Below are 26,938 nucleotides of genomic sequence, written 5' to 3'. Positions count from 1 at the left end.
TGTGGAAGAGGAAGGAGAAGGGAAGAAGAAATGTGGAAAAGAAGAGAAGAAGAAATGGGGAAGAGAAAGGAGAAGGGAAGAAGAAATAACAGGAAGAAGGGAAGACGAAATGTGAAGAGGAACGAGAGGGAAGACGAAATGGTAAACAGGAAGGAGAAGGGAAGACGAAATGTGGAAGAGGAAGGAGAAGGGAAGACGAAATGGCAAAGAGGAAGGAGAAAGGAAGACGAAATGTGAAGATGAAGGAGAGGGAAGACGAAATGGTAAACAGGAAGGAGAAGGGAAGACGAAATGTGGAAGAGGAAGGAGAAGGGAAGACGAAATGTGGAAGAGGAAGGAGAAGGGAAAACGAAACGTGGAAGAGGAAGGAGAAGGGAAAACGAAACGTGGAAGAGGAAGGAGAAGGGAAGACGAAATGGTAAACAGGAAGGAAAAGGGAAGACGAAATGTGGAAGAGGAAGGAGAAGGGAAGACGAAACGTGGAAGAGGAAGGAGAAGGGAAGACGAAATGTGGAAGAGGAAGGAGAAGGGAAGACGAAATATGGAAGAGGAAGAAGGGAAGACGAAACGTGAAAGAGGAAAGAGAAAGGAAGACGAAATGGGAAATGGCAAAGAGGAAGGAGAAAGGAAGACGAAATGGCAAAGAGGAAGGAGAAGGGAAGACGAAATGGCAAAGAGGAAGAAGGGAAGACGAAATGGTAAACAGGAAGGAGGGAAGACGAAATGGTAAACAGGAAGAAGGGAAGACGAAATGTGGAAGAGGAAGGAGAAGGGAAGACGAAATGGTAAAGAGGAAGGAGAAGGGAAGGCGAAATGTGGAAGAGGAAGGAGAAGGGAAGAAGAAATATGGAAGAGGAAGGAGAAGGGAAGAATAAATGTGGAAGAGAAGGAGGAGGGAAGAATAAATGTGGAAGAGGAAGGAGAAGGGGAGAATAAATGTGGAAGAGGAAGGAGAAGGGGAGAATAAATGTGGAAGAGGAAGGAAAAGTGAAAAAATTATGAGAATGGAGAAGGGAAGAAGAAATGTGGAAGAGGTAGGAAAAGGGAAGAAATGTGGAAGAGGTAGGAAAAGGGAAGAAATGTGGAAGAGGAAGGTAAAGGGAAGAAATGTGGAAGAGGAAGGTAAAGGGAAGAAATGTGGAAGAGGAAGGTAAAGGGAAGAAATGTAGAAGAGGAAGGTAAAGGGAAGAAATGTAGAAGAGGAAGGTAAAGGGAAGAAATGTAGAAGAGGAAGGTAAAGGGAAGAAATGTGGAAGAGGAAGGTAAAGGGAAGAAATGTGGAAGAGGAAGGAGAAGGGAACACTATGTGGAAGAGGAAGGAGAAGGGAAGACGAAATGTTGAAAGATGGAGGAGTAAGAAATATTGAAGTCAAAGGAAGACGAAGATTAGGAGACGAAGGGAAATAGACAACGAGAAGTAGGAGAGGAAGAGGATGGAAATGAAGATGGTGAGGAGAAATTTTAAGTAAAGAACAATGTGAAACCTACATTTTTGTTACATATAATGTGATTATCATTCTTTCGAGAACCAGGCCAACTCAACTAGTATACATGTAGGCCTACGTCTTTAATGGATAAAATGATTGCGTTACGACGAGTATGTGCTGGTGACACATAGCTTCGTTCATACCTTCCTTTTATGAAAGACAAATTTATGTACGAGTACAATATTATAATAGATGAAGCATTTATCTGATTCCGGATTTCTGCACGTTAGGTGTTTGAGTATTTAACTAATCTTTCCACTGTGCTACGAATCCTTTTCGTGTGTAGCTGCTCTGGTCACACGTTACGGGTGATGTTGAAAGTGAGGCGAGTCTTCTACAATATATCATCTTGTCGTCTTTTTAATTCATTTCCCTTACCCGCTCTCACTTCCATTCTAAATGAAGTATAAAACCTTTTTCCATTCCTTTGGAACAAAATAAAAAGACAATAAAAGCTCAAAAGAGATAATGGCGTGCAGAATAGTAATGATGCTGGGTAGTGTAACACAGTTCCATGAGTAGGTTGCCTGCAACGTGATCCAGTTTGTGGCTCGGGGACCATTATGCACTTCAGCATTGTTCATTACTTTAATACAAAATTACGTACAGTTCTCAAATACAGTAGAACCTCTATTATCCGTGGTAATGAAGGGGGTGGTCTGAACGGTTAATAGAAGAAATCGGATAATCCGTACCATATAAGGTTTTCATAAATTAAGTGCGTAATACAGTTTCGTAATTTCCTCCGTGGTCTTGTGTTTTAACATGCCAGGTAATGGATCAGAAATTCACTAATTTAAGTCTGGTTTTGAATGACGGGTTTTAAGAGCCAAGGAAACTCTTTATGACGACAGTCTGTGGAAAGATAGGAATAGTATAGGTCTCATGTTGTAGATTTAAATACTTATTACACTTTATATTTGTTTTTAATTAAATCGTGCACAGTTGTAATTCCTATTTCGTATTCTGATGCGATGAACCACAGTTTCTCTTTTCTCAAACCACTCAACTACTTGCACTATTTTTGTCAGCAGAACTTCTTTTCTTTGGAAGGTATTTTGCATTGCATTTAGGCCCCTCGAAAAGCAGATCATACTGATAAGAGTAAAAGTTTGTAAAAGAAATAAACACTGTAGAAAAAATTCGTACTAATATAATGTACAGCACTTCATATTTTTTCTGCAGCAAAGAGAGAGAGAGAGAGAGAGAGAGAGAGAGAGAGAGAGAGAGTCGAATAATCCACCAATCGGTTAATAAGGTGACGGAAAATCGGGGTTCTACTGTATTCGCATTATATTTCTCATGTCAACAAATTACTTACTGATCTTTAAACAATACTATATAATTATTTTTATTAGTGTTTGATTAGTGATGCGGCAGAAAATGAAATTTTATATAATTTTTTTCGAGTAAATTAATAATTAAGTACTCAAAGAACATTAACTGCAACTCTGCTTAACAAAAGTTTTAAGTTTATTGTAAAAACGATTTTACTTCAAAATTTTTTCCACAAATTTGAATGCAGGCTTACTATTTATTACACTTTTGCTCTGAACTTAGCAATGACGATAATGAAGACAAAACATATTGTGATTACGATTACGTGGAGAGTGGTGATAATCACCAGCAAAGCTCATTCGGCTGAAGCGCTTGTCTGTCGATCCGGAGTTTTGCTCGGCCATGGGTTCGATTTCCGCTTAGGCTGATTACCTGGTTGGGTTTTTTCTGAGGTTGTTTTCCAACCGTAAGACGAATGTCAGGTAATCTAAGGCGAATCCTCAGCTTCATCTCGCCAAATGCTATCTCGCTATCACCAACCTCATCTACGTTAAATAACCGAGTAGTGATATAGCGTCGTTAAATGACCAACTAAAAAAAGAGTGATGATAGTAGTTTTTAAAAAGTTGACTGAGTTATTTCAAGATAATGTCTTTGTCTCTTCCGATGTCGTTGAAGGGATTAAAGCTAAAGATGATAAAGCTCGTTCGTTTCAGTGGTAGAGTTTATGATCGGTCGTAAACATGGAATACTGTTTACAACCCAACAACAAAAGAACGTCGCTGAAAAAAGCGCATTGCACTGTAGACCAGGAAGTCTCTATCATATGAGATTTTTTAGCAAAGTTTAGAATGTAAGTATTGCTATAATTTTTTATTTAGCCTAATTATTTAACAACGCTGTATCAAATACTAGGTTATTTAGCGTCGATGGGATTGGTGATAGCGAGATGGTATTTGGCGAGATGAGGCCGAGGATTCATTATAGATTACCTGACATTCGCCTTATGGTTGGGGAAAACCTCTGAAAAACCAACCAGGTAATCAGCTCAAGCTGGAATCGAACTCATACCCGAGCGTAACTCCAAATCGGCAGGAAAGCGCCTCAGTCGACTGAGCTACGCCGCGCCGGTGGCCTGCTATAATTTAATAGTGCTCACCTCTCGTGTCCACTTGAAGCGCGAATATGCTTCTAGAGCACGTGACTGAAATGAGACTTGATTGGCCGCAGCTTCGCGCCACCGATTCTAAGTACTTGATCCCGCCCACTGTTGTATACATTATGTTTCTTGTTAAATATTCCCTGTTACCCGTTAATGTCACTATTATGCATTCGTTTGCTTAGGAAATAGTTTCTAATTAATTACATTATTTTAAACTTTCATGTAAGGTCAATCACTGCCGAACAAAGGTTCCTCTCATGTTTTACCACACACATTGAGGATACAGAAGTTACACTATTACGTACTTACGTGCAGAAAAAGCTCAAGGTCCAGTGACTAGCTTGTTACAAGGAAGTTCTCTAGATGTCGCTGTCGAAGAGTTGTTATCGACGGACCTTGGTTACAAGTATAGGCTACTCTTTGTATTCATCCACTTTGTTAGGAAATTCATATTAAATAAAACATTTATAAAAGTGCCTTTTCTTTTACATGACGTTATACATAGTGACTCAAGTTATAAGCTATGTTTATTCTATTTACCAAAAGAAATTCATATTTTTCTTTTAAATTAAATACATGGTTTTGGTCCTCAATTACGGAACTATATTTTCCTGCATCATGTGAGTGTTTCGACTGAGAGCCAATCACGGGTATGACAGACACGTGCTTATGTAACTTGTGTTTACATCAGGATTGTTCTAACGGCGAAAATATTATGTGCTGTGTTTGTACGGCGAATAGTCCAGGTTTGGAAGTGACAACAGGCGAAAAAAATTATCACTTCCTATCGCGACTCTTAAAATACCTAGTACCGTTAGCGAGTTATCGAAATCTCTTGGCACCTGCGTGAGGGACATATTTTAGTCCGCCTTCTTGGAATTTTTCTCGTCTTGGACAGGATATTTGTTGGGTTAGTTGGTTTCTGACAGTCCTATTGTCAAAACCTTCTGTTGTTGCACGTTATTACCTGTCTTAAACACAATGTCCACTTGTGGTATCTTGTAGCTTTTTATGAGATAGGATGGTGCAATGTTTTTGAGTTTTGTGGGCTTACATTGTCATAGATGTAAAGATACCCAGTGTTTCGTAGGTATATAGTTATCGACTCTATTACTAAGAAAGTTAAGAAATATGCATAGTATCAGTTGGATTCATTACAAAGAACCACTCTCCAGCTCCTTTCCATACCTTCCCTGATGATGGAACCGATAAGTAGCTCCGAATCGTTGGATAACTTAAAATTTTATGTGTTGCAAATACTCAACAATTCTCACGCTTCGCTGAACACCACAAAAGTATCTAATCATACTTAGTCACACAGTCTAGAACGTGAAACAGAGCACAGAATGTGTTGTTCATGTGAGATGAATTGCAGTTTCGCTGTAAAGTGTGTGCGAAGGGTATTGACTGCCAGTACGGAAAAGTGGTGCTAGAATCGGATTGTCGCTAAAGAAGCATGTAAAATCATGTAACATTAAAAATTTGTATTTTTTTCGATACAATTTTATGTCATCAAGTTTTCCTATTATTTTCACTATGCAGTAAATCAAGCACAATCGGTTTATGATAAAATACGATATCTATACTTGTGATTCTAAAGTATCTAATGACCTTCGGAACACAGCATCGACAATGATATCCACGTTTGTTGCACGCACTGTTCTGTTAGGCTTAATTGCCGTGATTAAAAAGTATGTGATAATAATTAGCATAATTATTTTAACATATACTTACATAATCTTCATATTCGATTATATGTGGATATATTCTATTTTCTTCGTTCTGATTTGCAAATGTCTTTTTTTTTTCGTTTTGAAGTATTTTTACAAACAATATTTGGAAATGGATAATGTTACAGCTTAAACTTCCATAACGTTTTTCTCTTTAACTAATTTCTTAATGTTTCGATAACCTTTGGAAATGTAGTTACTGCGACCGAATGAAATAATGCACGAAGGAAGAAGCCTGAGTCAAGTGTAATAGCTGACAGCGTAGTCTTTGTACTGCCATATTAATTTGGAATCGGTGCACTCATTAGAGTCGCATGCCCAGCTTTGAAGCCGTTAAACTTGTGACCTTGAAGTTCATTTTGCATTAACTTTAAATTTTCGGTAGAAAAATAGTTTTTATATCATTGGCCATTTAAGGAAAGATGCGCAGAGCAGTCCGCTAATTTCATGTATTACAGCAATTAATAATTATTAATCATATTAAATTCCATTTCGAATTTACATTCACAGTTAGAGCAGACGTAGTAGCCCGGAGTGGTTAGCCGTTCGGCAGACAAGAACGACTTCAGAAGCCAAGGCCCGAAGCAGTAAGAGCCCATTGGAGAGTGTGAAATACGGAAATTTAGAGAAATTTCTAAAAAATACAAAAGAAAAGTGTTTGAAGGAAGGTAATAGGTCCGCGACCCGTTTCTTTTATGTCTCATCCCGACATTTTCTTAGCGCACAAGGAAAACCACGGATGGACCCCGTATTTCTCTGGTCCGTCTTGGGGATCTGTAGAGTAACGTCACTCATATGGGGGCGGAGCCTGTATCGGAGTGTATTGCGGGAAGCATCAGCTCGAGGCCGCTAAGGGGTAAGATGCTCTCGGTAGAAGGTAGAGTTCAGATAGAAATGATCCAATCTTTGCAAGCGATTGGTAGCTTCGTTCAACCAATACCTCCCCCCAGAGCAATCATTGGCCCTAACCCTCCCACATACCACTTGCGCAGAGGTCTTGTTTCGTTTTTCTACTCCACAGATTTCCGGGACAACCATAGTCTAGACAAAATCTGAACTCTCCATGATCGTCTTTCTACTCTACAGATACCTGGGATGGACCATAGGCTCTATTGAAGATTGTATGTTGACTACGCTGTCCGCAACGCCTGGCTTCCGTAACGGACTTCCGTTGCATTTCTCGTTACATATCTTAAAGATATATCCTTTAGCTGTCACATAAGGTGATGGAGGTGTTACGTAGTTACGAAACGTTGGCTGTTTATTTCTATGTTTATGACACAGTACAATTGCCCAAAAATCTCGCACACATAAAATACAGTGAAAGTATTAAATTATGTTAAAGTTTACGTTGTCTGATAATGTGAGTTAGAAGTTGCTTTGTGTATCTGCATACCAGTTCATGTGTCGTTACATTTTTATATAGCTATTGTCGTTTAATTATTTCTTCTATAAAATTCTGAATTTAATATACTAGTAACAATCTTAAGGCTCTGAATAGACGTCAGTCTGATATCACTATACGAGAACAAAGCCTCAATTGGTCATAACTCGTCCAGATTTATTCATTTTAATGACTAGACACAAATAAGAACTTAATTCAGTAATAGCTCCTCTGTCGGGCACGGGAACACAAAGAGGAAGCTTACTTCTTCCTGAAATGAAGGAAAACTTTCACTAGTTACCAAATTACTTGATAGTTATTGTAATTGATTTCGTCACTACAGGAATTGCTGGCATAAAAATAAACGTAGGATGTACATAAATGTTAATTGTATTTGTTGTCTGTTCAGATACTGTTTAACACGGTGTGGTGTTTGAACAATATGGACATAAACACAACTAGGACGTTTGCTTTCCTATGTTTGCGTAGGAAATCAACAAAGGCTACACGTTCAGAATAGCATAATAGTCTATGTATTTAGTGTCAGTAGATATAATTTTGAAGCTAATTTTAAAGACATCCACTTAACTCTAAAATTAAGATTGAGCCAATTCCAGCGGAATTTTAAATCTGAGAGCAGATTATAAGAGATTTCTTTAAAACGACTCACTGAGGAAGGTTATGCGAGAGTATTTACTCATGAGTGTTCTGTGTCATTGTAATTCCACATCCAAAGTTTATTCAGAAACCAAAATTATATAAAAATATATAATTCATGTCATAACACACTGAGCTTAATTTATTCCTACAGTATTTCAAATTTTCCCTTGTTGAGATCCAGCTAGAAATTAAGGTCTCCTACAATTGAAGACTGGGCATGAAAAAGGCTGTAAGTGCCTAAGAGACAAACCGTAGAAAATAAGGCTTTTTTGCGCAAATAGTAATGTATGTAATATATATTTTGCGCATCTACAGAAGAAGCTACTCGTAGTTTTTAATAAAATTACAATTGGACATACCATTTTTCTTATTGGACTGAGCCAGGGACATAATCTTTTTTCATTGGAAAAACTAATTTTCAAATATATTGGCACTTACAGCCTTTTTATGTTCGATTTTTATTAAATTTATAACTTTTTAATAACTGATTCGTTGTAAGCCACACCTTTCTTTTATGTTACCATTTTATTTATTTCTATTGTTACTGGGTTGCATACTCTTACTTCGTAATTCCCTCTCATGTACATCGTTATCAATAATTATAAGTTAAATTGTTTATTTATATATGTGAAGAAGGTGCTTTGATGGGCATCTAGCCTGTGTACTTTTCTGCAAGTCATAAATGAATGAGTGAGTGAGTGAATGAAAGAATAAATAAATGAATGAATAAATGAATAAATAAATGAATAAATAAATAAATAAATAAAATATTTGAGGTGACTCTAAGTATAGCATTATCGAGGAGAAGTCAGCTCTTTCACTTATTTCTTTCATTTATCTCTGCCTTTCTCCAGGATTTTGTGTGCTTATACTTGTTTTTTTGAAAGATGGGACATGACAGGAGCGTTGCGATCGGAAAAACAACTGAATGTCACATAGCGTGGTAGGACTGTTGCTATGGTAACAACGGTTGAGTTGTCAAACTTACCGTTGCCACGTGGCGAGTGCTTAATAGCTCTCTTGGCGACATTTGTGCACACAATGTTAGCATTGGCACGTTTCGTCTTTGATTCTTTGTCGATTTTTGTATTGTCTTTTTACCTTCGCGTCAATTGTCAGTGAATGTTTTAACGTCAGCCATCTTAACGACAATTGCTAGCTTCCATCAGCTGGCAGCTTGGTAGTCCACATTCGCAACATGGCATTGTAGTTCCAAGCTCGGCCGCTTAACTGTTATGTCCCATCTTTCAAAAAAACAAGTACAGAGGACCAAATTTTGTGTGTGTGCTAGAAGCCGTTCCACTGTAGTGAAGTATGGCGTAGTTATCTCTCGCAGGTTATGTGAGCTGCAGCACGTGGAAATCTTACGAGTAGACGCATTTTCGTCCACAGCGCATTCAAGCTCATGCTTCAACAACCGTGGAAAGGTTTCTATTGCTCCTCCATCCATTTACTAACCACGATGCCATTAAATGAATCGCCTAGAATCAAACTAAACTTTATCCAAACATCTGGTTTCTCAGGAAAGAAGAAAATCTAGTGCAGTTAGACTCCAAACAATGATTTTACTACTAAAGTTAAGGCAGATAAAATGAAATTTGACTCCAAACTATCAGTTTATCACATTCCCTGCAAAATTCTGCACTGAAACACCATAATTCCATATTTCATAATTTGGAGAAAGTCCAGTTTGATTCTAGGCGACTCTAGGCACGATTCCAAGTCTCTATCTAAGACAAAATAAAATGTTCTACAGACAACAGATTGCTGTTATAGTAGTTCTCATTATGTTATTTACCTTCATATTGAATTTCCATTTTCTACGAAATTATACCTTCATAACTGTTTCTCGACTCCTTACAAAATTCGGGCTTATGAAAAGGTAACTTTATCTTCCTAAATGTCTGTGTGGTGAGGGCTTGTGCCTGCAGTATCAACAAACAAACCTTAACCTTTAACAAAAACCCATCATCTAACAATATTCATATGCCACGGTTCTTTTTCATAAGAAAAGAGAAGGCATCAACAATATAGGCAAGGTCTAGTATCTTGTTTGTATCCATGTATTATTCAGCATGGAATACGGCCTATAGTTACTTAATATATTATAGATATGGGCACGGTCTGCTTGTGGGTTGGGTGCAACTGTGCTGCTGCAGAGGTCTGGGATGGTTATAGACCGCGGCTCCCTTCTCGAACGTGCCCTGTCACATCGGATGGCAGATTCGAGTTTGATGTCGGTGGGTTCAAACGGTCCACCAACCAGCATCTGTAATACTTGCCTTGTGGTTATCTTACATTCAACCTTCCCTTTATCCTTACTAAAAACAGGCAACAGCTGTTTTCGATGTTATTTGTCATACATGTTAATGCTGTATGCAGGTAGTATTTTGTGGCTTTTATTTTTGCTGCACATGCGGAACCTGTTTGGTATTGAAATGTAATTAAACTGAGGTTTTGCATAATTTATAAACTTTCATGAAGGTCTACTTTTTAATTATAAATACTCTTTTTCCATCCAATTACACTTTAGGTTATGAGGAAATGGGTTATCTGAATTATAAATCAATATGATTGTATAAGAGTAAACAAATTTGAGTTCATTGAAAGCTACTTGATCTTTCTCTTTACACGAAGTATGTATTGTGATATTGAGAAAATTTATTGCGAGCTTTAACAAAAATTCGTATTATTTATGTTGTACAAATACGTGAAAGATATTGAAAGTTATTTCGTTTTTTGAATGGCATATATCTGGTTACCCATTTGTCTGTTTATAGTACTTTCTTCTAAACAATTTGATTTTGTTCCTGTTCTGTAACTACGATTCAGTTCATCAGAAAAGTATGTGCATAAAATATAATTGAGTGAGGAATTGGGAAAAAGGGTTGTCACATTTTTTTTTTTTCGAAAATATGTACTCTCCTAAGCAATATAAATCTTTCTGTCTGCCACGGTAGCGTAGTTGGTATAGTGCTGGCCTTCTATGCTCGAGGTTGCGGGTTCGATCCCGACCCAGGTCGATGGCATTTAAGTATGTTTAAATGCGACAGGCTCATGTCAGTAGATGTACTGGCATGTAACAGAACTCCTGCAGGACAAAATTCCGGCACACCGGCGACGCTAATATAACCTCTGCAATTGCGAGCGTCGTTAAATAAACCATAATTTAACAATTTTTACATCTTTCTGTAGAAGAACTGGTGAAACCCGACGCAAGTACACTTATTATCCGTTATGTCAAAATGTTATTTCTTTCGATAAAAGATTAAAATCCTTCATTAGATTATGCCAGAAGCTCATTAATTATTATTTAACGTAAATATGGAATGTACTCAACCATTATAGAGTATAAAATCATTTCATTGAAAAAAAGGTGCTAAGTTCACGAAACTAGAGCCGACGGCAATTCGGAAGGCGGTAGTCTGCTAGCGTTTGCGTCGAGAGAGACAGATAGAGAGGGCAAGGCAGCGTACAACATTGCCACATCGAACTTCACGCGCACGTGCGATACAAATAGCGCAGGAGAGAATTTAAATTATCAAAATATAATAATGAACTTAGCCGTTGATTACTGTAAGCATGACATCAAACAAATCCTCTTTCCTTCACTAACAATATTCTTTGCACGGTTCTCAATCCCACACCACATGCTTCTGCAGTCATTTCTTGCACGTTGGCAACGTTGCAACCAGCATCAAAATGGCCGGCAGCGTTCTGCTCGTCAACGCTTTTAAAACAATTATACACCTTAAACAATATTTTCCGCACCTGCCTGTGCAATACTTGTATTTTTACAGTCTCTTCTTCCATTTATTTATCTTACACACACAGTAAATATCAGTTTTACTTATTCAGTGTATTGAAACACTCACACATGAACAAACGATATAAATGCGCCAGGCAATCTATTTCTGGTGGCATTTGTTTTATTGTTTTGTTATTTCTTTTTAAATACTACTTTGGGTCTGAGAACTTCTCACTTTTATGGATATTTATGCTTCACCTTGAAACTGCATTTGTTTTCCTCGTTTTAACCGTGACAACGCTTTTTAGTTCTTTTAAGTATTCTGGTTATTGTATTGTGTTTGTGTTTAGTAAAAGATTTTAGATAAGGGCGCAAATAGCCATAGTAGCTGACGTGCCCTTTTTAAACCCCACTAACTAACTGAACAAACGAACTCTGGAAGTACTTGTTACAGACTGATTCCGATTGGTTCTACTGTACAAGCTTGTGACGTCACATGCCAGAAATGCTACGGCGCATATAGCAGCCGACCGCCTTCCGAACTGCCGTCTAGTCTAATCATAAGGGAATTAATAATCCTAATAATGCTTACCTGGGAAAAGATTATTATAATTATTATAATTATAATTTTATTATTATTATTATTATTATTATTATTATTATTATTATTATTATTATTATTATTATTAGCTTTAGAATAGTAATTCGAATAAACCCCTATCCATTGGATCATTGCTTAACATGTCAGCATAAAATTGTCGGTAAGTGTCAGTACAGATTTTGCATTTATTTCAAAAGTAGCTTCATAGACTTAGCACATTTTCAAATTCCTGATTCAATTAATTTGTTAAAAAACATCATTGGAACATTTATATAGGCCTACAAACAAACAGTCAGCAATAAATTTCGTTGCCTCATTTTCAAGAGCTTCTTTCTTTCACTCTAACATACGAATATGAAGAAAATGAACTAGAAAAATCGAATAATTCCTGGTGTAAGCAAGGGAAAGCATCTGAGATTGCAGTTTTTATTTACACAGAGTAAAATTATTACATTAAGGCTCCAGGTCTTATTGACTGCGGAAATCACAGCCGCCCGACAGCAATAACACACGAATTCAATTGCATAATTTTGTATCACTAACCACTAACCAGAAGGGAATTGTTCAGTTTTCATAGGCTACTCCAGCGGTGTATTAATAAGGTTGAAATTACATTACAAATTATTCTCATTTCTTAAGATCATAAGACTTGTTCGAATTTCAATACTTTGATAGTTGCTTGTGGTTAGTTTAATCACATTCAAATAAAGGGGAAAAATACAAAGGAAAAATATCAAAGAAAATAAAAGTTAATGAATTAAAATAAACGAAAAGAGTAAAGAAAGAATAAAATACGAAAGAAAAACTGAGAGCGCTTAACCTATTTTTTTCGTTAAGAATAACAGCCCTAAAAACAATTTTAACTCTTTGATGCTGAGATTCTATTAGTAGAACTTAGCAATAATATTATGAGGTAATGTAATGTGGATAACACGCTCTTTAATGCTTACATATCCATAAAACTCAGTAATTTGTAACTGAATAGCTTTGTATTTGCAATTACAGTATATTGTGCATTTAATATTTGCAATTAAATATATTATTGCTACGAAAATACAGGATGCAGTGGCACATGTAACTTACAGAGAAGCGCCTCAATGCATATTTTACTTTCAAATACAGAACACGTGTAATTAAAATTTAAACTAACAGTCTGTTGCTATTAAACCAAAAAATATATGCAGTTTACATACAATACGTACAGTAGGCTACATACATTAATATACAGGGTGTATCAAAACATGTGGGAAAGCTCTTGGGAATTGACAGAAGACCTGAAAACAAGCAAAAAAGTACATATATACATATGGTCAATGTCGCTTAGCTTTTTTGTTACTCATTATTTGTGGTCTACATAATATCTGTGATGATAAAGTTTGATTTACAACTTGCAATACTTTTTTATTATGCAGAAACTTATAACTTCTACAGAAAAAAGTTTAAAATATCCCATGAGCTCTAATACAGACTTCTGAGCGCCGCATCATCAACTGCCTTAGTCTCTTTCACATGCCAGGCGCCTGCCTTATCTACTGACATCCTTATTCAAGTCGCTGGCGAAGAATTACCACGTCATGAATATGTCTGAAATGCACAATGGCCTTTAAATAACTCCATAAGTAGAAATCCTATGAATTGAAGTCGGGAGAACGAGCAGGCCAATATGTCTGTCCTTCACGACTAAAGGGAGGAATTTATACCACAACATGAGGATATTAGGTTAGTTGTGCTTAGACTATCGTTACATCATGAATGACGTGAAGCCTGAGGTATGGCCAGGTTACAACTGAAATGTATTGTGTATCGCAGCAATTGAATGGGGACATGTTTCTCGTGCGTACAACGAATACACTATGCATACCTAACCTCGTAGTCTCTGTGGGTAAATTCCTATTTTTACTCACCACCTATCCATTTATTAGGAAAATCGATTATTTAAAATTGCTTAGCAGCAAGCACAAGGCGGTGTCCCATTATGCATGAACCACATGCGCTGAATTAAGTTCAGTGGAACTTCTTTCAACGAAACATATAAGTAATTTGTTAAAATAATTGGCGATAGATTAATCAGTTCTTTCATTTTACCTGAAACATTCACAACAGCATAATACTGCGACTTTTTGACAAAGGATAGGTCTACGTCCGTTGAAATATTGTTAGAATCGAGTATGGTGAGAAACTTCACAATATCAATAGACTTAGATCCGCCGTAATCGTGCGGTAACTACTCCGACTTTACTGTAATGCTTGTAGTCTAGTCAGACTTCAACAGGCCCAAATGCGTCTCTATAATGTGTGTAGTACAGTATAACAAAGCTATCACTATATTCACAAAAACGTAACTTTAACTTACAATAAATGTCCTTACGGCTTAATAGATCAAGAAGGAAGTGAATGCAACTTGACCCTTAAAGTCTCTCGTGCATTTACTATATACAGAAATTCAGGCAGTCACTGTCATTTCTAAGGAAGCGCCAAATAAAAAAAATAATGTAAAATCATATGATACTATATGTTGTTGTTGTTTAGGCAACTGTCCGAAGACAGATCGGAACCACAAAAATGACGCCAATAAGGGATATTCATGAGGCAACTAAGCAGGAGATAGTGGAGTAGGGTGGCCAGTTCCTTTCCCCCTCCATTGCATACATCGCTGACTAGTAACATATTACATTAATCAGACTTAAGATGTACTGTATACAAAAAAGATATTACATGGTGTAATGTACTCGTATAATGGTTATGTTGTATTTTATTGTAATTTCATATAAAGTTGGAGAATAACTCTTCTCGGGTTCTCAGCCAGGTAAGTTGGAGATTCGCTTCCAAGCTTTCGATGGCTAGCTCTGCCATCTTCTTCAGGGAATCAAGTACTTCATTCCCTGAAGGAGATGGCAGAGCTAGCCTTGGAAAGCTTGAAAGCAAATCTCCAACTCACCTGGCTGAGAACCCGAGAAGAGTTATTCTACATCAAACGCCGGGAAAGCCTCAAGTCATACATCATATAAAGCTGTATGATATCCAGTATATAGTGTTATATACGTGTTTTGTCTGTACTTACTATAATTATTGATTAAAATAAAAAATCTTCTTTTTTGTACTTAAAAACGTTATTTGTTTTTGGTTTCAGGTGTCTTCCATAAACCGAGTGCTGCGGAATCTGGCCGCTCAGAAAGAGCAGCAAGTAACGGCGCAGAACGAGTCGGTATACGACAAACTGAGGATGTTCAACGGGCAAGCCCCCGGATGGGCCTGGTACCCCGGCACTCCGCCCACGCCGCACCTAAGCCTACCGCCCAATCCTGCCGCGGCCACCGTCCTTCCCGGCGGCCAGGTCACCCGCGATGACATCCAGAAGCGAGGTGAGTACTGCAAGTACTAACACTAAGACGTCCGGTAACCAGAGCAACTTGGCAATTTGCAGGCTACGTTCATGTCCTTATCACGAAAATTATGGAGTAGGCCTATAACTTGTTCTTAAGTTGATGCATTTTTCTTTTTTTTATGTAAATGAATCGTACGGTAGAAAGTACTGCTTGCAGCATTTCACATCTTCATTCTTCATTTTAAATAAATATAGATTATTTAGACAAAGTAGATTGCCAGTGTAAATCAAGCTTTCAGGTATAACTCCCTGTAAAGTTGATTTGAATAATTTCGAGGGAAAAATTGTTCCGGGGCCAGGTATCGAACCCGGGACCATTGGTTAAACATACCAACGCTCTACCAACTGAGCTACCCGGGAACTCTACCTGACACCGATCCAACTTTTCCTTCTATTTCCACAGACCTCAAAGTGGGCTGACAACCGTCAAGCAACCAACTCTGTGTGACTTAAATTGTGGTTTCCTGTTAACGAACAGTGACGTGTATTATGAAAATCAAGCTTTTTTAGGTATAACTCCCTGTAAAGTTGATTTGAATACTTTCGAGGGAAAAATTGTTCCGGGGCCGGGTATTGCCAGTGTTCGAGTCGTCACTAATCAATTTAAAGTGGGTAACTACCGTATTCATTTGGACTCTAATCGCGAGGTCGATTTTTGTGTGGAAAAAAGTTATTTTTCTTATAGGCTAGACGTATTTTTTTTGTTCTATGTTTTATTTTAGTATCTTAATTTACGACGCTTTATCAACATCTTAGGTTATTTAGCGTCTGAATGAGATGAAAGTGATAATACCGGTGAAATGAGTCCGGGGTCCAGCACCGATAGTTACCCAGCATTTGCTAGTAATGGGTTGAGGGAAAACCCCGGAAAAATCTCAACCAGGTAACTTGCCCAGACCGGGAATCTAACCCAGGCCACCTGCTTTCGCGGCCAAACGCGCTAACAGTTACTCCACAGGTGTGGATTTGTTCTACGTTGTCTCAGATTTGCTACAATTTAAGCATATTATTGGGAAAATATTAATGCTGAATTTATACACGATTTCAATGCAATAGAAATAGTGAGAGCAGATCAAATTTTACAATTATTAAATGCTTTCCATCACATTTCGAAACGCTTAAGTAATAAAAAGTGCATGATCGATAATAGATTCTTAGTCTTCTCCATAATAACGTTCTAATTATGTTTTCAATACTACCCATAGTTTCGAAAAGCAGATATTCGCCTATCATTCACAATTTCTCACTTAAATTTGTTAATTTCGTAATGAATAATTTGGGATTACTAACAATGTCTTGAGATTTGGTGCTCCAACGTTTCGGAGCCAACAAGTGTCCCCCAGTTAGGTTGATTCGGCATTCTTTTGTTGCCGGCAAAGCGCTGCGCTGCTCTGATGTTTTTTTTTAATGATTCAGTGTTCTGATTTAGACATACTTACAGTACTTCAATTAGCCTACTTGTTAGAGATATCAGTAGTTAAATGGCACTCACCATTACATCAGACGATCCAAATAGCCCACAAATAAAGATGACGAGGAATACCGTGTGTTCATACTTTTTTTACTAAAAATTGTTTGTGATGGTGGAACGTATATTCTGGGATATTTGGAACGGAATGTCGTTTGTAGAATTTGTAATTTTTGTTTGCGTAACAGCCATAAATGAATAGACCTATTGTTCGTTCTAAATTATATGGAATTCTTACTATACTACACAACGAAACAGGCATAGAATAATAAACATGTAAAACTAGCACCACACTCAACAACTCAATAGCTTACATAACCTTATAACCGTCTTATTACTAGCTTGACTCAGGGCGGCCTACTTTGAATATGCTTGGAACACAGGTCGACCATTTTCAACTTTCTCCGAACAGTCTAACCGTCGAACACCCGATAATTAAGTTCTGACAACATGATCAGGTTACGCAAAGCTGGAAAGACCTACTCTGATGAGTTCTTTTCGTTTGTTTATACATTTAGCCTCTTTTTATTTTACGTATGTTGAAGCCATTCCATAAAATGTCGAGATATTGAAAATTATACACAATTTATAAGTAGGCTAATGGTTTCTAATGTAACTATAATGTTCAAATGAATTTGCGTCTTATAAAAATAATTCAAAATTTTGTTTGTTTTTTTTTTTAATACAAAAATGGTAAAAAATAGTTGCGGAAAGCAGCACTATAAAACGGATATTAAAGCAAAGAAGTCTGCAATTTCAAGTTAATACCTTCATTAGTCTACGTGAATTCAAGCTTTCCAGTATAAAGAAAAAAATATATAGTTAACTTCCCATTTTACTTACAATAGCGCGCTAAGTACCAGATTAGTCTCGAATATTTAGAGTCTATGTTCGATATTGAAGGGTTCTATGAGGATATAAAGATATAATTTCCTCTGCAATTAATTTTTTTTGCATTAGTAATTATTTTTTCACTTGTTAAAAATAAAATGGGCGATTATAATGAATCAAGTTCTAAGTTGCTCTGGTTGCTGTGGAGTGTCGATTTATGTAGATATTGGGAGTAAAATGTCTAGTGTTAATTTTCTGCAAATATTTTGATAATACAGGTACAATTTGTTCTGTCACTAAAGTGAAGAATATGTACGGGTATAGTGCAAAATGGCATAATTTTGTTTCTGCTTTATAGTTCAATCATAATTACTTTCATCCTATGACTGTAGTTATATTTTGTGTTGAATAAGGGTAGTTATAGAAAGAAAAATTTTTAAGATATGTAACTTACCGTACGTACTAAAATTTGTTTCAATACGGCTCTAAATCTGCGTTAACATTACGTTCCCGCACCTCAATCTGACACGGAGGTAAATACCTGTACAATCGTGACACACACTTCCAATCTCTGAAGAAGATGGCAGAGCTAGTCATCGAAAGCTTGGAAGCAACAATTCAACTCACCTGGCTGAGAACCGGAGAAGAATTATTTATTTTCGGTAAAGAAATTAATCCAGCATAATAGAGTTCAGTCATGTTCAAATGCACTATGCGAAATAAAATTAACAGATAAAAGTCGCGTAAAGTAGTTAGAAAGAGAGATGTAACAAAGGAGAGAATAGCACTTTTGAATAGCTTGTTCTTACTAGATTCTCTTGTGAGTAATCATAAATTTTTCCCTGATTATTCACTGTTTATCATTGAATAAAATATTTGCTTCCTTTTAAATCTTGCGTACAACTTAGATTTCTTTTCGGACCCTTGAGAGTATGCGTGAGTTTATATGTTCCGTTTTCAATACCACTATCTGTTACACTTCATATTGATTATGATATAACAATGATCTTTTTGTGAATAATAAAACAACTGCTTTATGCAAGGGGCAATCAGTAAGTTTCCGGACTCCCCTGAATGTAGTTAACACACACAGAACATAGGAAACGGAGAAGTTGTATAGAATCAGGGAAACCTTGAAATCTATACTAAATGCATTACTTGGAAGGCGGAGAAGAAGACTAGCCATAAGGCGTATATAGATTCCAGGAAAAGTCACAGTAGGTACTTGCACAAAATCATGTTTTGAAGCTCAGTTCTTAAAGATAACTTGACGCTGTTGATAGACTGACTCAATAAGCATGGAAACAATGATCTTCAGTAATAAGCGCATGTACTGTATATTTAACGGTACAGTAAATACAAGTGCAGTTGGGAAAAATATATTGATTGTACCTTGTATTTTGTGATGGAATTTCTTTATCGAAACCGTCCAAAGATATTTTCTGTATTTATGTGATTACGTAGGCCTACTTCAATATTGTGTTTAAGTTTTTATTGAATTGTATTCACATTATTTAGTATGTGCTTTATTCCACATCAATAACTATAACAATAAAATGAATCTGAGTTGGTTCGAATGTAGCGCTCGCAAGGTTCAGCTGCAATTCCTGCAGTGGAGTCCACCCATTGTCGCGCAACGCGTAGTAAAATGAACCGAATTTCAAAATGAGCCTGAACGGGTCGATGTGATCTCGTCACCGCCTGTATGACAATACCAGAGTGATGATATTTATAGAACAACAATTATTATTCAAATAACTATTGAAAGCTGTTACGAGGGGGTAGAGAAGAGACTCTGGGATGGGGGTTGTAAGCGAACAAGCAAGTACAGTATGTGTATAGCCTACCCTGTAGCCGGCATGGTAAACAGCTCTCCGCGATTGGCTTAGTCCTGCTGTATAATACAGATAAACAACACAACGGGCTTCCCAAACATTAACAAACCTATCCATAACATACTACTGTTTAGTGCACAGTAGTTGAACATGTTGACGGCATGTCAGGTACCGCCCGCCGGCCCGCCTCGCCGTTTAGCTATTATACTAACCATCCAGCATCTAAACACACACTCCGTAATAGTCTAGCATAACACCATCATTTGCAATAAAACAAAGCAATGTGCAATGTCAGTTGGGTTCTAATTGAGAACTTGGTAGCCCTGGCAACAGATTTCATGTAGTTTTTGTTTATTATCCGTGCCATATACAACTCGATTAATACATCGAATAATAGTCGTTCAACAGTATTGCAAGTCAATATTTTCATAATATATATATACTAAATCGCCTTGTGTTGGCAGACGTGATCCAGGATCAATGTTTAGATATTTAGCTTAAACATTATTACTTGTTTGCGTTACAAAGAGAAGAAATTTGTTATATTGGATAAGTGAACAATTTAGCATTGCAATTGAGAACTATAGCCTATCAATTTGATCTAGAATCTAAAAGGGAAATTCCAGTCCATTTTTTAAGAGTTCTGCAGTGGGACGATCCTTCGTTCAGGATTTTGAACAGAGAATTTTCGAACCGATATAAGAAATGAAGAGTCACTGCAAGAATGATGGATGTCACTGTCTTATCGAAAATGAACCTAGACTGTCAATGCATAGCTTAAGACATATAGGATGTACATAGAGAGTTATATGTCATTAACACTGATAGTCATTGTCCAGTAAAGATCGGAAAATCACAGTTAAGCTTTGAGCATTAAGCATTTCAAACTTTCAATTGCTTCTCCTGAAAAATTTATTCCAAATGACATCCATCATTCTTGCAGTGGAATCTTCAAATGTGAAAGGCACTTATAAATGCAAAGTAAGATTCGAATAAACTGGAAATATCTACAAGGATGAGGATGTGATTTTAATTGAATTTAAATGGTACAAATAATTCTACTTGATTATACAGGGTTTGGCCCACACCTTTGGAGTAACGGTCAGCGCGTCTGGCTGCGAAACCAGGTGGCCCGGGTTCGAATCCCGGTCGGGGCAAGTTACCTGGTTGAGGTTTTTTCCGGGGTTTTCCCTCAACCCAATACGAGCAAATGCTGGGTAACTTTCGGTGCTGGACCCCGGACTCATTTCACCGGCATTATCACCTTCATATTATTCAGACGCTAAATAACCTAGATGTTGATACAGCGTCGTAAAATAACCCAATAAAAAATACAGGGTCTGGCAGTCGATTCTGATGAACTTTCACGTGCCAGGACAACTTACACATTGCAATTCACACAATAGTAATTTGATACATTATGATTTCGTATATTTCTACCTGATCTATCTCCACAACTTTACAACACTGTATGAAGAACATTGTGACATATTGCACTTCCGTTTTCTTCGGATCATACGTTGCATTTGGGCAAAGAAAAGATGAGTTGACAAAATAAGCAATTTCTACTAGATTTAATTCGTGTTGTTTATGATAATAATGAATAGTCCCTCGGAACTATGATTCTTTTCCACAAATTTTTTCACGTACAATGAAATTATGTCTTTTACTTGTTTTTTACTTAGTTATTTAACGACGCTATATCAACTATGAGGTTATTTAGCGTCGATGGACTTGGTGATGTTATTTGGCGAGATGAGATCGAGGATTCACCATAGATTACCTGACATTTGTCTTACGGTTGGGGAACAATTTTTCCCTCGAAGTTATTCAAATCAACTTAACAGGGAGTTATACCTGATAGCTTGATTTGCATAAAACACGTCACTGTACGTTGACAGAAAACCACAATTTAAGTCACACAGAGTTAGTGTGCACTCAGTGTTGGTTGCTTGACGGTTATCAGCCCACTTTGAGGTCTGTGTATATAGAGGGAGGAATTGGGTCGATGTGTGGCAGAGTTTCCGGGTAGCTCAGTTGGGAGAGCGTTTATACGTTTAACCAAAGGTCCCGGATTCGATACCCGGTCCCTGAACAATTTTTCCCTCGAGATTATTCAAATCAACTTCACAGGGAGTACACCTGAAAGCTTGATTTGCACCTCGGAAAAAGCCCAACTAGGTAATCAGCCTAAACGGGAATCGAACCCGCGCCCGAGCGCAACTCCGGATTGCATTTTACTTGTTCAGAAGCACTCTCACCAATATTAAAATTAAGTAAAAGCTTTTAGATCTTACAGAATTTTAATAGGGGGATCCTCGGCCTCATCTGGCCAAATATCACCTCGATATCACCAATCCCATCGACGCTAAGTAATCGAGTATTTGATACAGCGTCGTTAAACAACCAACTAAAAATATAGAAGGATCTTGTCTACATGAAACGAAGATATATCTTAATAACATAGTCTAGGATATAGCAAACAAAATAATAATAATAATAATAATAATAATAATAATAATAATAATAATAATGATTTCTCTTTGTATGATCGTATCAGAGAATAGTAATGATGTTCCTGCGAAAGATAAGAAATGCGATTGCATATAAGATAAATGAACGTTATCTAAAGTATAGACGAGTGTCAAATGATAAAAGTAACATTGAAAAGTAAACTGCAGGTATTTTTTATATTAAGAAGGTCACTGTTGTGCTTCGATACGATTAACTATAAAAAAAATGTTATTTTTTATGTCTATCTCATATAGGCTTATTCGTGCACTTCCCATGAAGATAAGTCTAGACTGAAAGAAATGAATGCAGAATAGATCATAATTGTGCTAAAAGCATTGAACTTTATAGGAGCCTGTTGTAACTTTCTGTACATTTTCTGATACTTTAAGCCTTTTTTTTTTTTAATTCAGTATTATCAGTATCTGTCCCGCGCCGTGGCGTCGCGGTCTAAGGCATCCCGCCTAGGACTCGCGTTACGGAATGCGCGCTGGTTCGAGTCCTCATGGGAGAAGAAATTTTCTCATGAAATTTCGGCCAGCGTATGGGACCGGTGCCCACCCAGCATCGTGATGCACTTGGGGAGCTACGATAGGTAGCGAAATCCGGTTGCGAATACCAGCTATAACGGCTGGGGGGATCATCGTGCTAACCACACGATACTTCCATTCTGGTTGGATGATCGTCCACCTCTGCTTCGGCATATGGGCATTAGGCCAGCAGCCGGCTAGTCGGTCTAGTCTCTTCACGGGCTGTAGCGCCACGGATTATTATTATTATTATTATTATTATTATTATTATTATTATTAATAACGGTTTATTTTAACTGGCAGAGTTACGGCCATTCGGCCTTCTCTTCCACTCAACCAGTATGATACAAAATTACTACATAGCTATGAACAAAACATAATTAATGCAATACAATACAATACAAAATAGGTACGGAGATAGAAATCTTTTCCCTAGTAATGACTTAAAAGTTTATTTGACATTCGCCTTAGTCGCTACCTTCTCACCTACGCTGGTAATTTTACTGACAATGAAGTCCGTTAATAAGTAGCTAAAACAAACAGAGGGCCTATGATCGTTATATTACATTTTTGCATACTTACTTACAGTACTTACAAATGGCTTTTAGAAAACTAGGAGGTTCATTGCCGCCATCGGTCTCTATCCTAAGCAAGATTAATCCAGTCCCTACCATCATATCCCACCTCCCTCAAATCCATTTTAATATCATCCTCCCATCTACCCCTCGGCCTCCCCAAAGGTCTTTTTCCATCCGGCCTCGCAACTAACAATCTATATGCATTTCTGGATTCTCCCATGCGTGGTACATGCCCTGCCCATCTCAAACGTTTGGATTTAATGTTCCTAATTATGTCAGGTGAAGAATACATGCGTGCAGTTCTGTGTTGTGTAACTTTCTCCATTCTCCTGTAACTTCATCCCTCTTAGCCCCAAATATTTTCCTAAGAACCTTATTCTCGAACACTCATAGCCTCAGTTCCTCTCTCAAAGTGAGAGCCCAAGTTTCACATTTCACAACCATAAAAAACAACTGGTAGGCTAATATAACTATTTTATAATCTCTAACTTTCATGTTTTGTTAAAGCTTCTCAACCGAATAACAGGCATTTCTCTTATTTATTCTGCGTTTAATTTCCTCCCGAGTGTCATTTATATCTGTTACTGTTGCTCCACGAAATTTGAAATTTTCCACCTTTTAGATTTTTGCATACACGTTCGATATTTCATGTAGGTACAGCTCGTATTAATATTTTTTTAAGTACCAAATGCCCACGCCTATGATGATTATGATGATATAGAGTTATAAAATAATGATAATGCGGTATGATTATAATGGTGATAATTATGGTGTAGTCATATTGGTTAGCTAATTGAAAGCGATTAATGAATAAGAATTGTGAAACTGTGAAACGTTTGTACAGGAAAAAAATTTCGCTACGTAAAACTGCAAATTACAGGTACATTACCCGGACACAGGAATGAAGAAAAAAAAAAAAAAGAACAACACTCTGCCGCATGATGAGTGCTAATAACTCATAATGTGCTGTATCGGTTACTGAACTCCATAGTTACAGAATACTGTGGTACGTTATTTCAGTAGTAATTTGGACGGTTCAGTTCAGCTGGAATAAATCTTCCTTTCTCTTCATAACAAAAAAAGGCAGCAAATAAACAGAATCTACAAACACATTGCGATAAATGTATGTAAATGATATAATCCCATTACCGTGATTAGCCGACTCGTGACGGCCTAATGAGGCTATTTATTCATTACATAATTTTAAACGGCTGAATTAAATATTATTATTAGTGTGAAACTTTAAATTGTATGTGAACATTGCTCCTAATACGCATTAATCAATGGAATATTTAAGCCAGTCAGATTTTGCTAATCAAAAGCTTATATCGAATTTAAAGGTTTGAAATTTATGAACGATCTATGTCTCAAAATTTAAAATTTGTCAAGGGAAGGGCAACGGATTGTGCTAACTTTTTTTACAACAATAAATCCTGGTAGCAACAGTAATATTTCTCTGAACGATATTTTCAAGTGCAGTAGCTATACACTAGAGATGAACAAAACTAACTGCCGCTCTCGCTCGCTGTGTTCGTTGCATTTCGTCGTTGTTCCTGCAATAACTCCTATGTGCAAAATATGAAACTTTTCAGTAAGAAGAAAAAAACACATTTATTCTTCTATGGCTGTAGTGTATAGGAGATTGTCAATTCTTACATTTTCGAAAGAAAGAAATATAATTACATTTTATTATTTGCAGTATCACTATTTAAGTTAGTTAATAGAGCAAAAATCTGAAAATCGATAAATATGTCACATAGGAGTTATTGCTGGAACGACAACGATTTGTCTTTCTAGTCTTGTCTCGTCATTCTCGTGCGCTTCATGGAAAGATTTCGTAACTTTGAATAACATATGTCATTGAAATAAATAACATTATAAATGTTTAAATGAGACAAAAAGACAAAACAGAACAATATCTTAGTTATTAAAATGTTCTGGTTCTATTATATGATATTACCTATGGTCATATAAATAGAATAGTAATATGCGTTACAAGAGCGGTATGTTGAAGTTTTCATGTTCGAGGAAAAGTTTGAAAAAGCGAAACGTAGTTGAGCTTTTTTAATTTCCGAGAATTGAAAGAAAACATACCGCTCGTGTATCGTACATTATTTTGTGCGAAGATCGTTTAATACATACCTGAAAGAGGAATTTCTAATTAGTTGCAATGAAATCTCCATCTTGGTTTCTGTTCAATGACGGTAAATTTGCAAAACAAAAATATCTATCTTCAACATTGTTGCTTTAAAATGTTTTCTGTGCTTACTATACTCCAGCAGGCCGTGATATACGTCTGTCTTTTTTTTCCCCCAGTGTATAAATGCGAACTTAAAACAAACGGTAAGGTTATGTAATGATTTATTTTTAATTTTAATATTTTAACAATATTATTTATATAACATATTGCAGTAATAACATCGGCAAGTTTGTTGATTTTTTCACGGCTTCCTTGATGTTACTTGCATCACGAATGCAGTAACTTTAGTGGAGTTGTAGAGTTTACTTAATTTTTGAAAATATTTAAAAACAATAATTAACAGTGCAATTTAGGTGAAATTGCAGTGGTAAGTTTCCAATTTATAATTGTTACTATATTGAACGTCTCTAAAAATAATATGTTAAAAGCCTAAAGCAGTAAAATCAATATGTCACTTAAGCGGTAAGAAGAGGGAAATTGTTATGTGTGTTACGTTGGGAATACTGAATGTGGAATTTTAGACTTTCCGCGGATTGGTTTTGTGCGGAAACCAAGCAAATACGCACGATCTCGCACAAAAAAATTCTCAAATAAATTTGCATTTGTAAGAAACATAAAACATAACGTTAATATCTTTTTACTTGAGATTGCACACTTGATCTCAAACATATGAAAAGAAAATTCCTAGCCTTTTAATAAGGGCCTAGTAATTAAATAAAGATTGGAGGACGAATTATTATACACTAAAAGGTAGAGATGATGTTTCAAATGGGCTACTTGATAGTTTATACATATGTAACAGTTGCCAAAGTAGATAAAAGTTCAGTCAGGTATAAACAACTGTGGCGATTCAAGGCAGCTTGACGTTCGGGACTTCGGAGTGAGCAATCTCAGCGTCTCGAAACACAAGTAGTCTTTACGTCAACGACGTATAGAACATTGCCGTGCGGCTTTGCGGGCGCTGTTAGGCTTGCTTTCTCGGTCGTTTTTCATCTCTACTATACACCATCGTAACTCATTGTGGACAAGAAGTAGCCGACAAACTTTACTTTGAGTTCTCTACGTGGTTACGATTTTTTTTTATCTGCTATAAATTTACGACACCGGACTCATAGCCTTACTTCTCCGCCGTTGAAGGTAGCCTAGTTTAGAATTTTGACTTCAACCGGATTTGAACACGTAAATCTTTGCTCCAACTGCTAACATGACAACCGTTAGAACACAGATGCCTACTAAATCTTGTTAATAACATGTACAGAGTATGAAAGAGTCGCTGAAACTCTTAAGATCTTAACAATAATATTGCCTTCGTTGCCATTGCTAACATCGCCTTCATTGACAGTTACGAAGCTTGAGTTTTGCGGTGCTAGGAACAATAGACTGTGCAGGTACTATTTCGCATTGTCTAAAATGAGGCGATAGTAGCGATCCTAGTGGTTAGCAACTATCTATGGATGCATATTTATTACGTATTGAGCTTCGCGACTGTATATACTAGACTGTGGTCATGCTAACATCGTCTTCATTTTTTTAATAACTATGATGTACCG

General features: G+C 36.8%; 1 protein-coding gene across 1 annotated transcript in view; it reads left to right on the top strand.

Moving 5' to 3' along the window:
• The window catches only part of toy (twin of eyeless), a 477,612-nt gene that overhangs the window by 270,302 nt on the left and 180,372 nt on the right, over positions 1-26,938 (top strand). Inside the window, exon 5 of the mRNA XM_069823349.1 lies at positions 15,181-15,412. Within this exon, the coding sequence (XP_069679450.1) occupies positions 15,181-15,412 (232 nt within the window). The remainder of the gene's footprint in view (positions 1-15,180; positions 15,413-26,938) is intronic.

Source organism: Periplaneta americana, chromosome 4 (assembly GCF_040183065.1).
Source record: "Periplaneta americana isolate PAMFEO1 chromosome 4, P.americana_PAMFEO1_priV1, whole genome shotgun sequence".
In the NCBI taxonomy this organism is placed as follows: Eukaryota; Metazoa; Arthropoda; class Insecta; order Blattodea; family Blattidae; genus Periplaneta; species Periplaneta americana.
The sequence above is the reverse complement of the archived record's forward strand: the minus strand, read 5'-3'. Positions and strand labels throughout refer to the sequence as shown.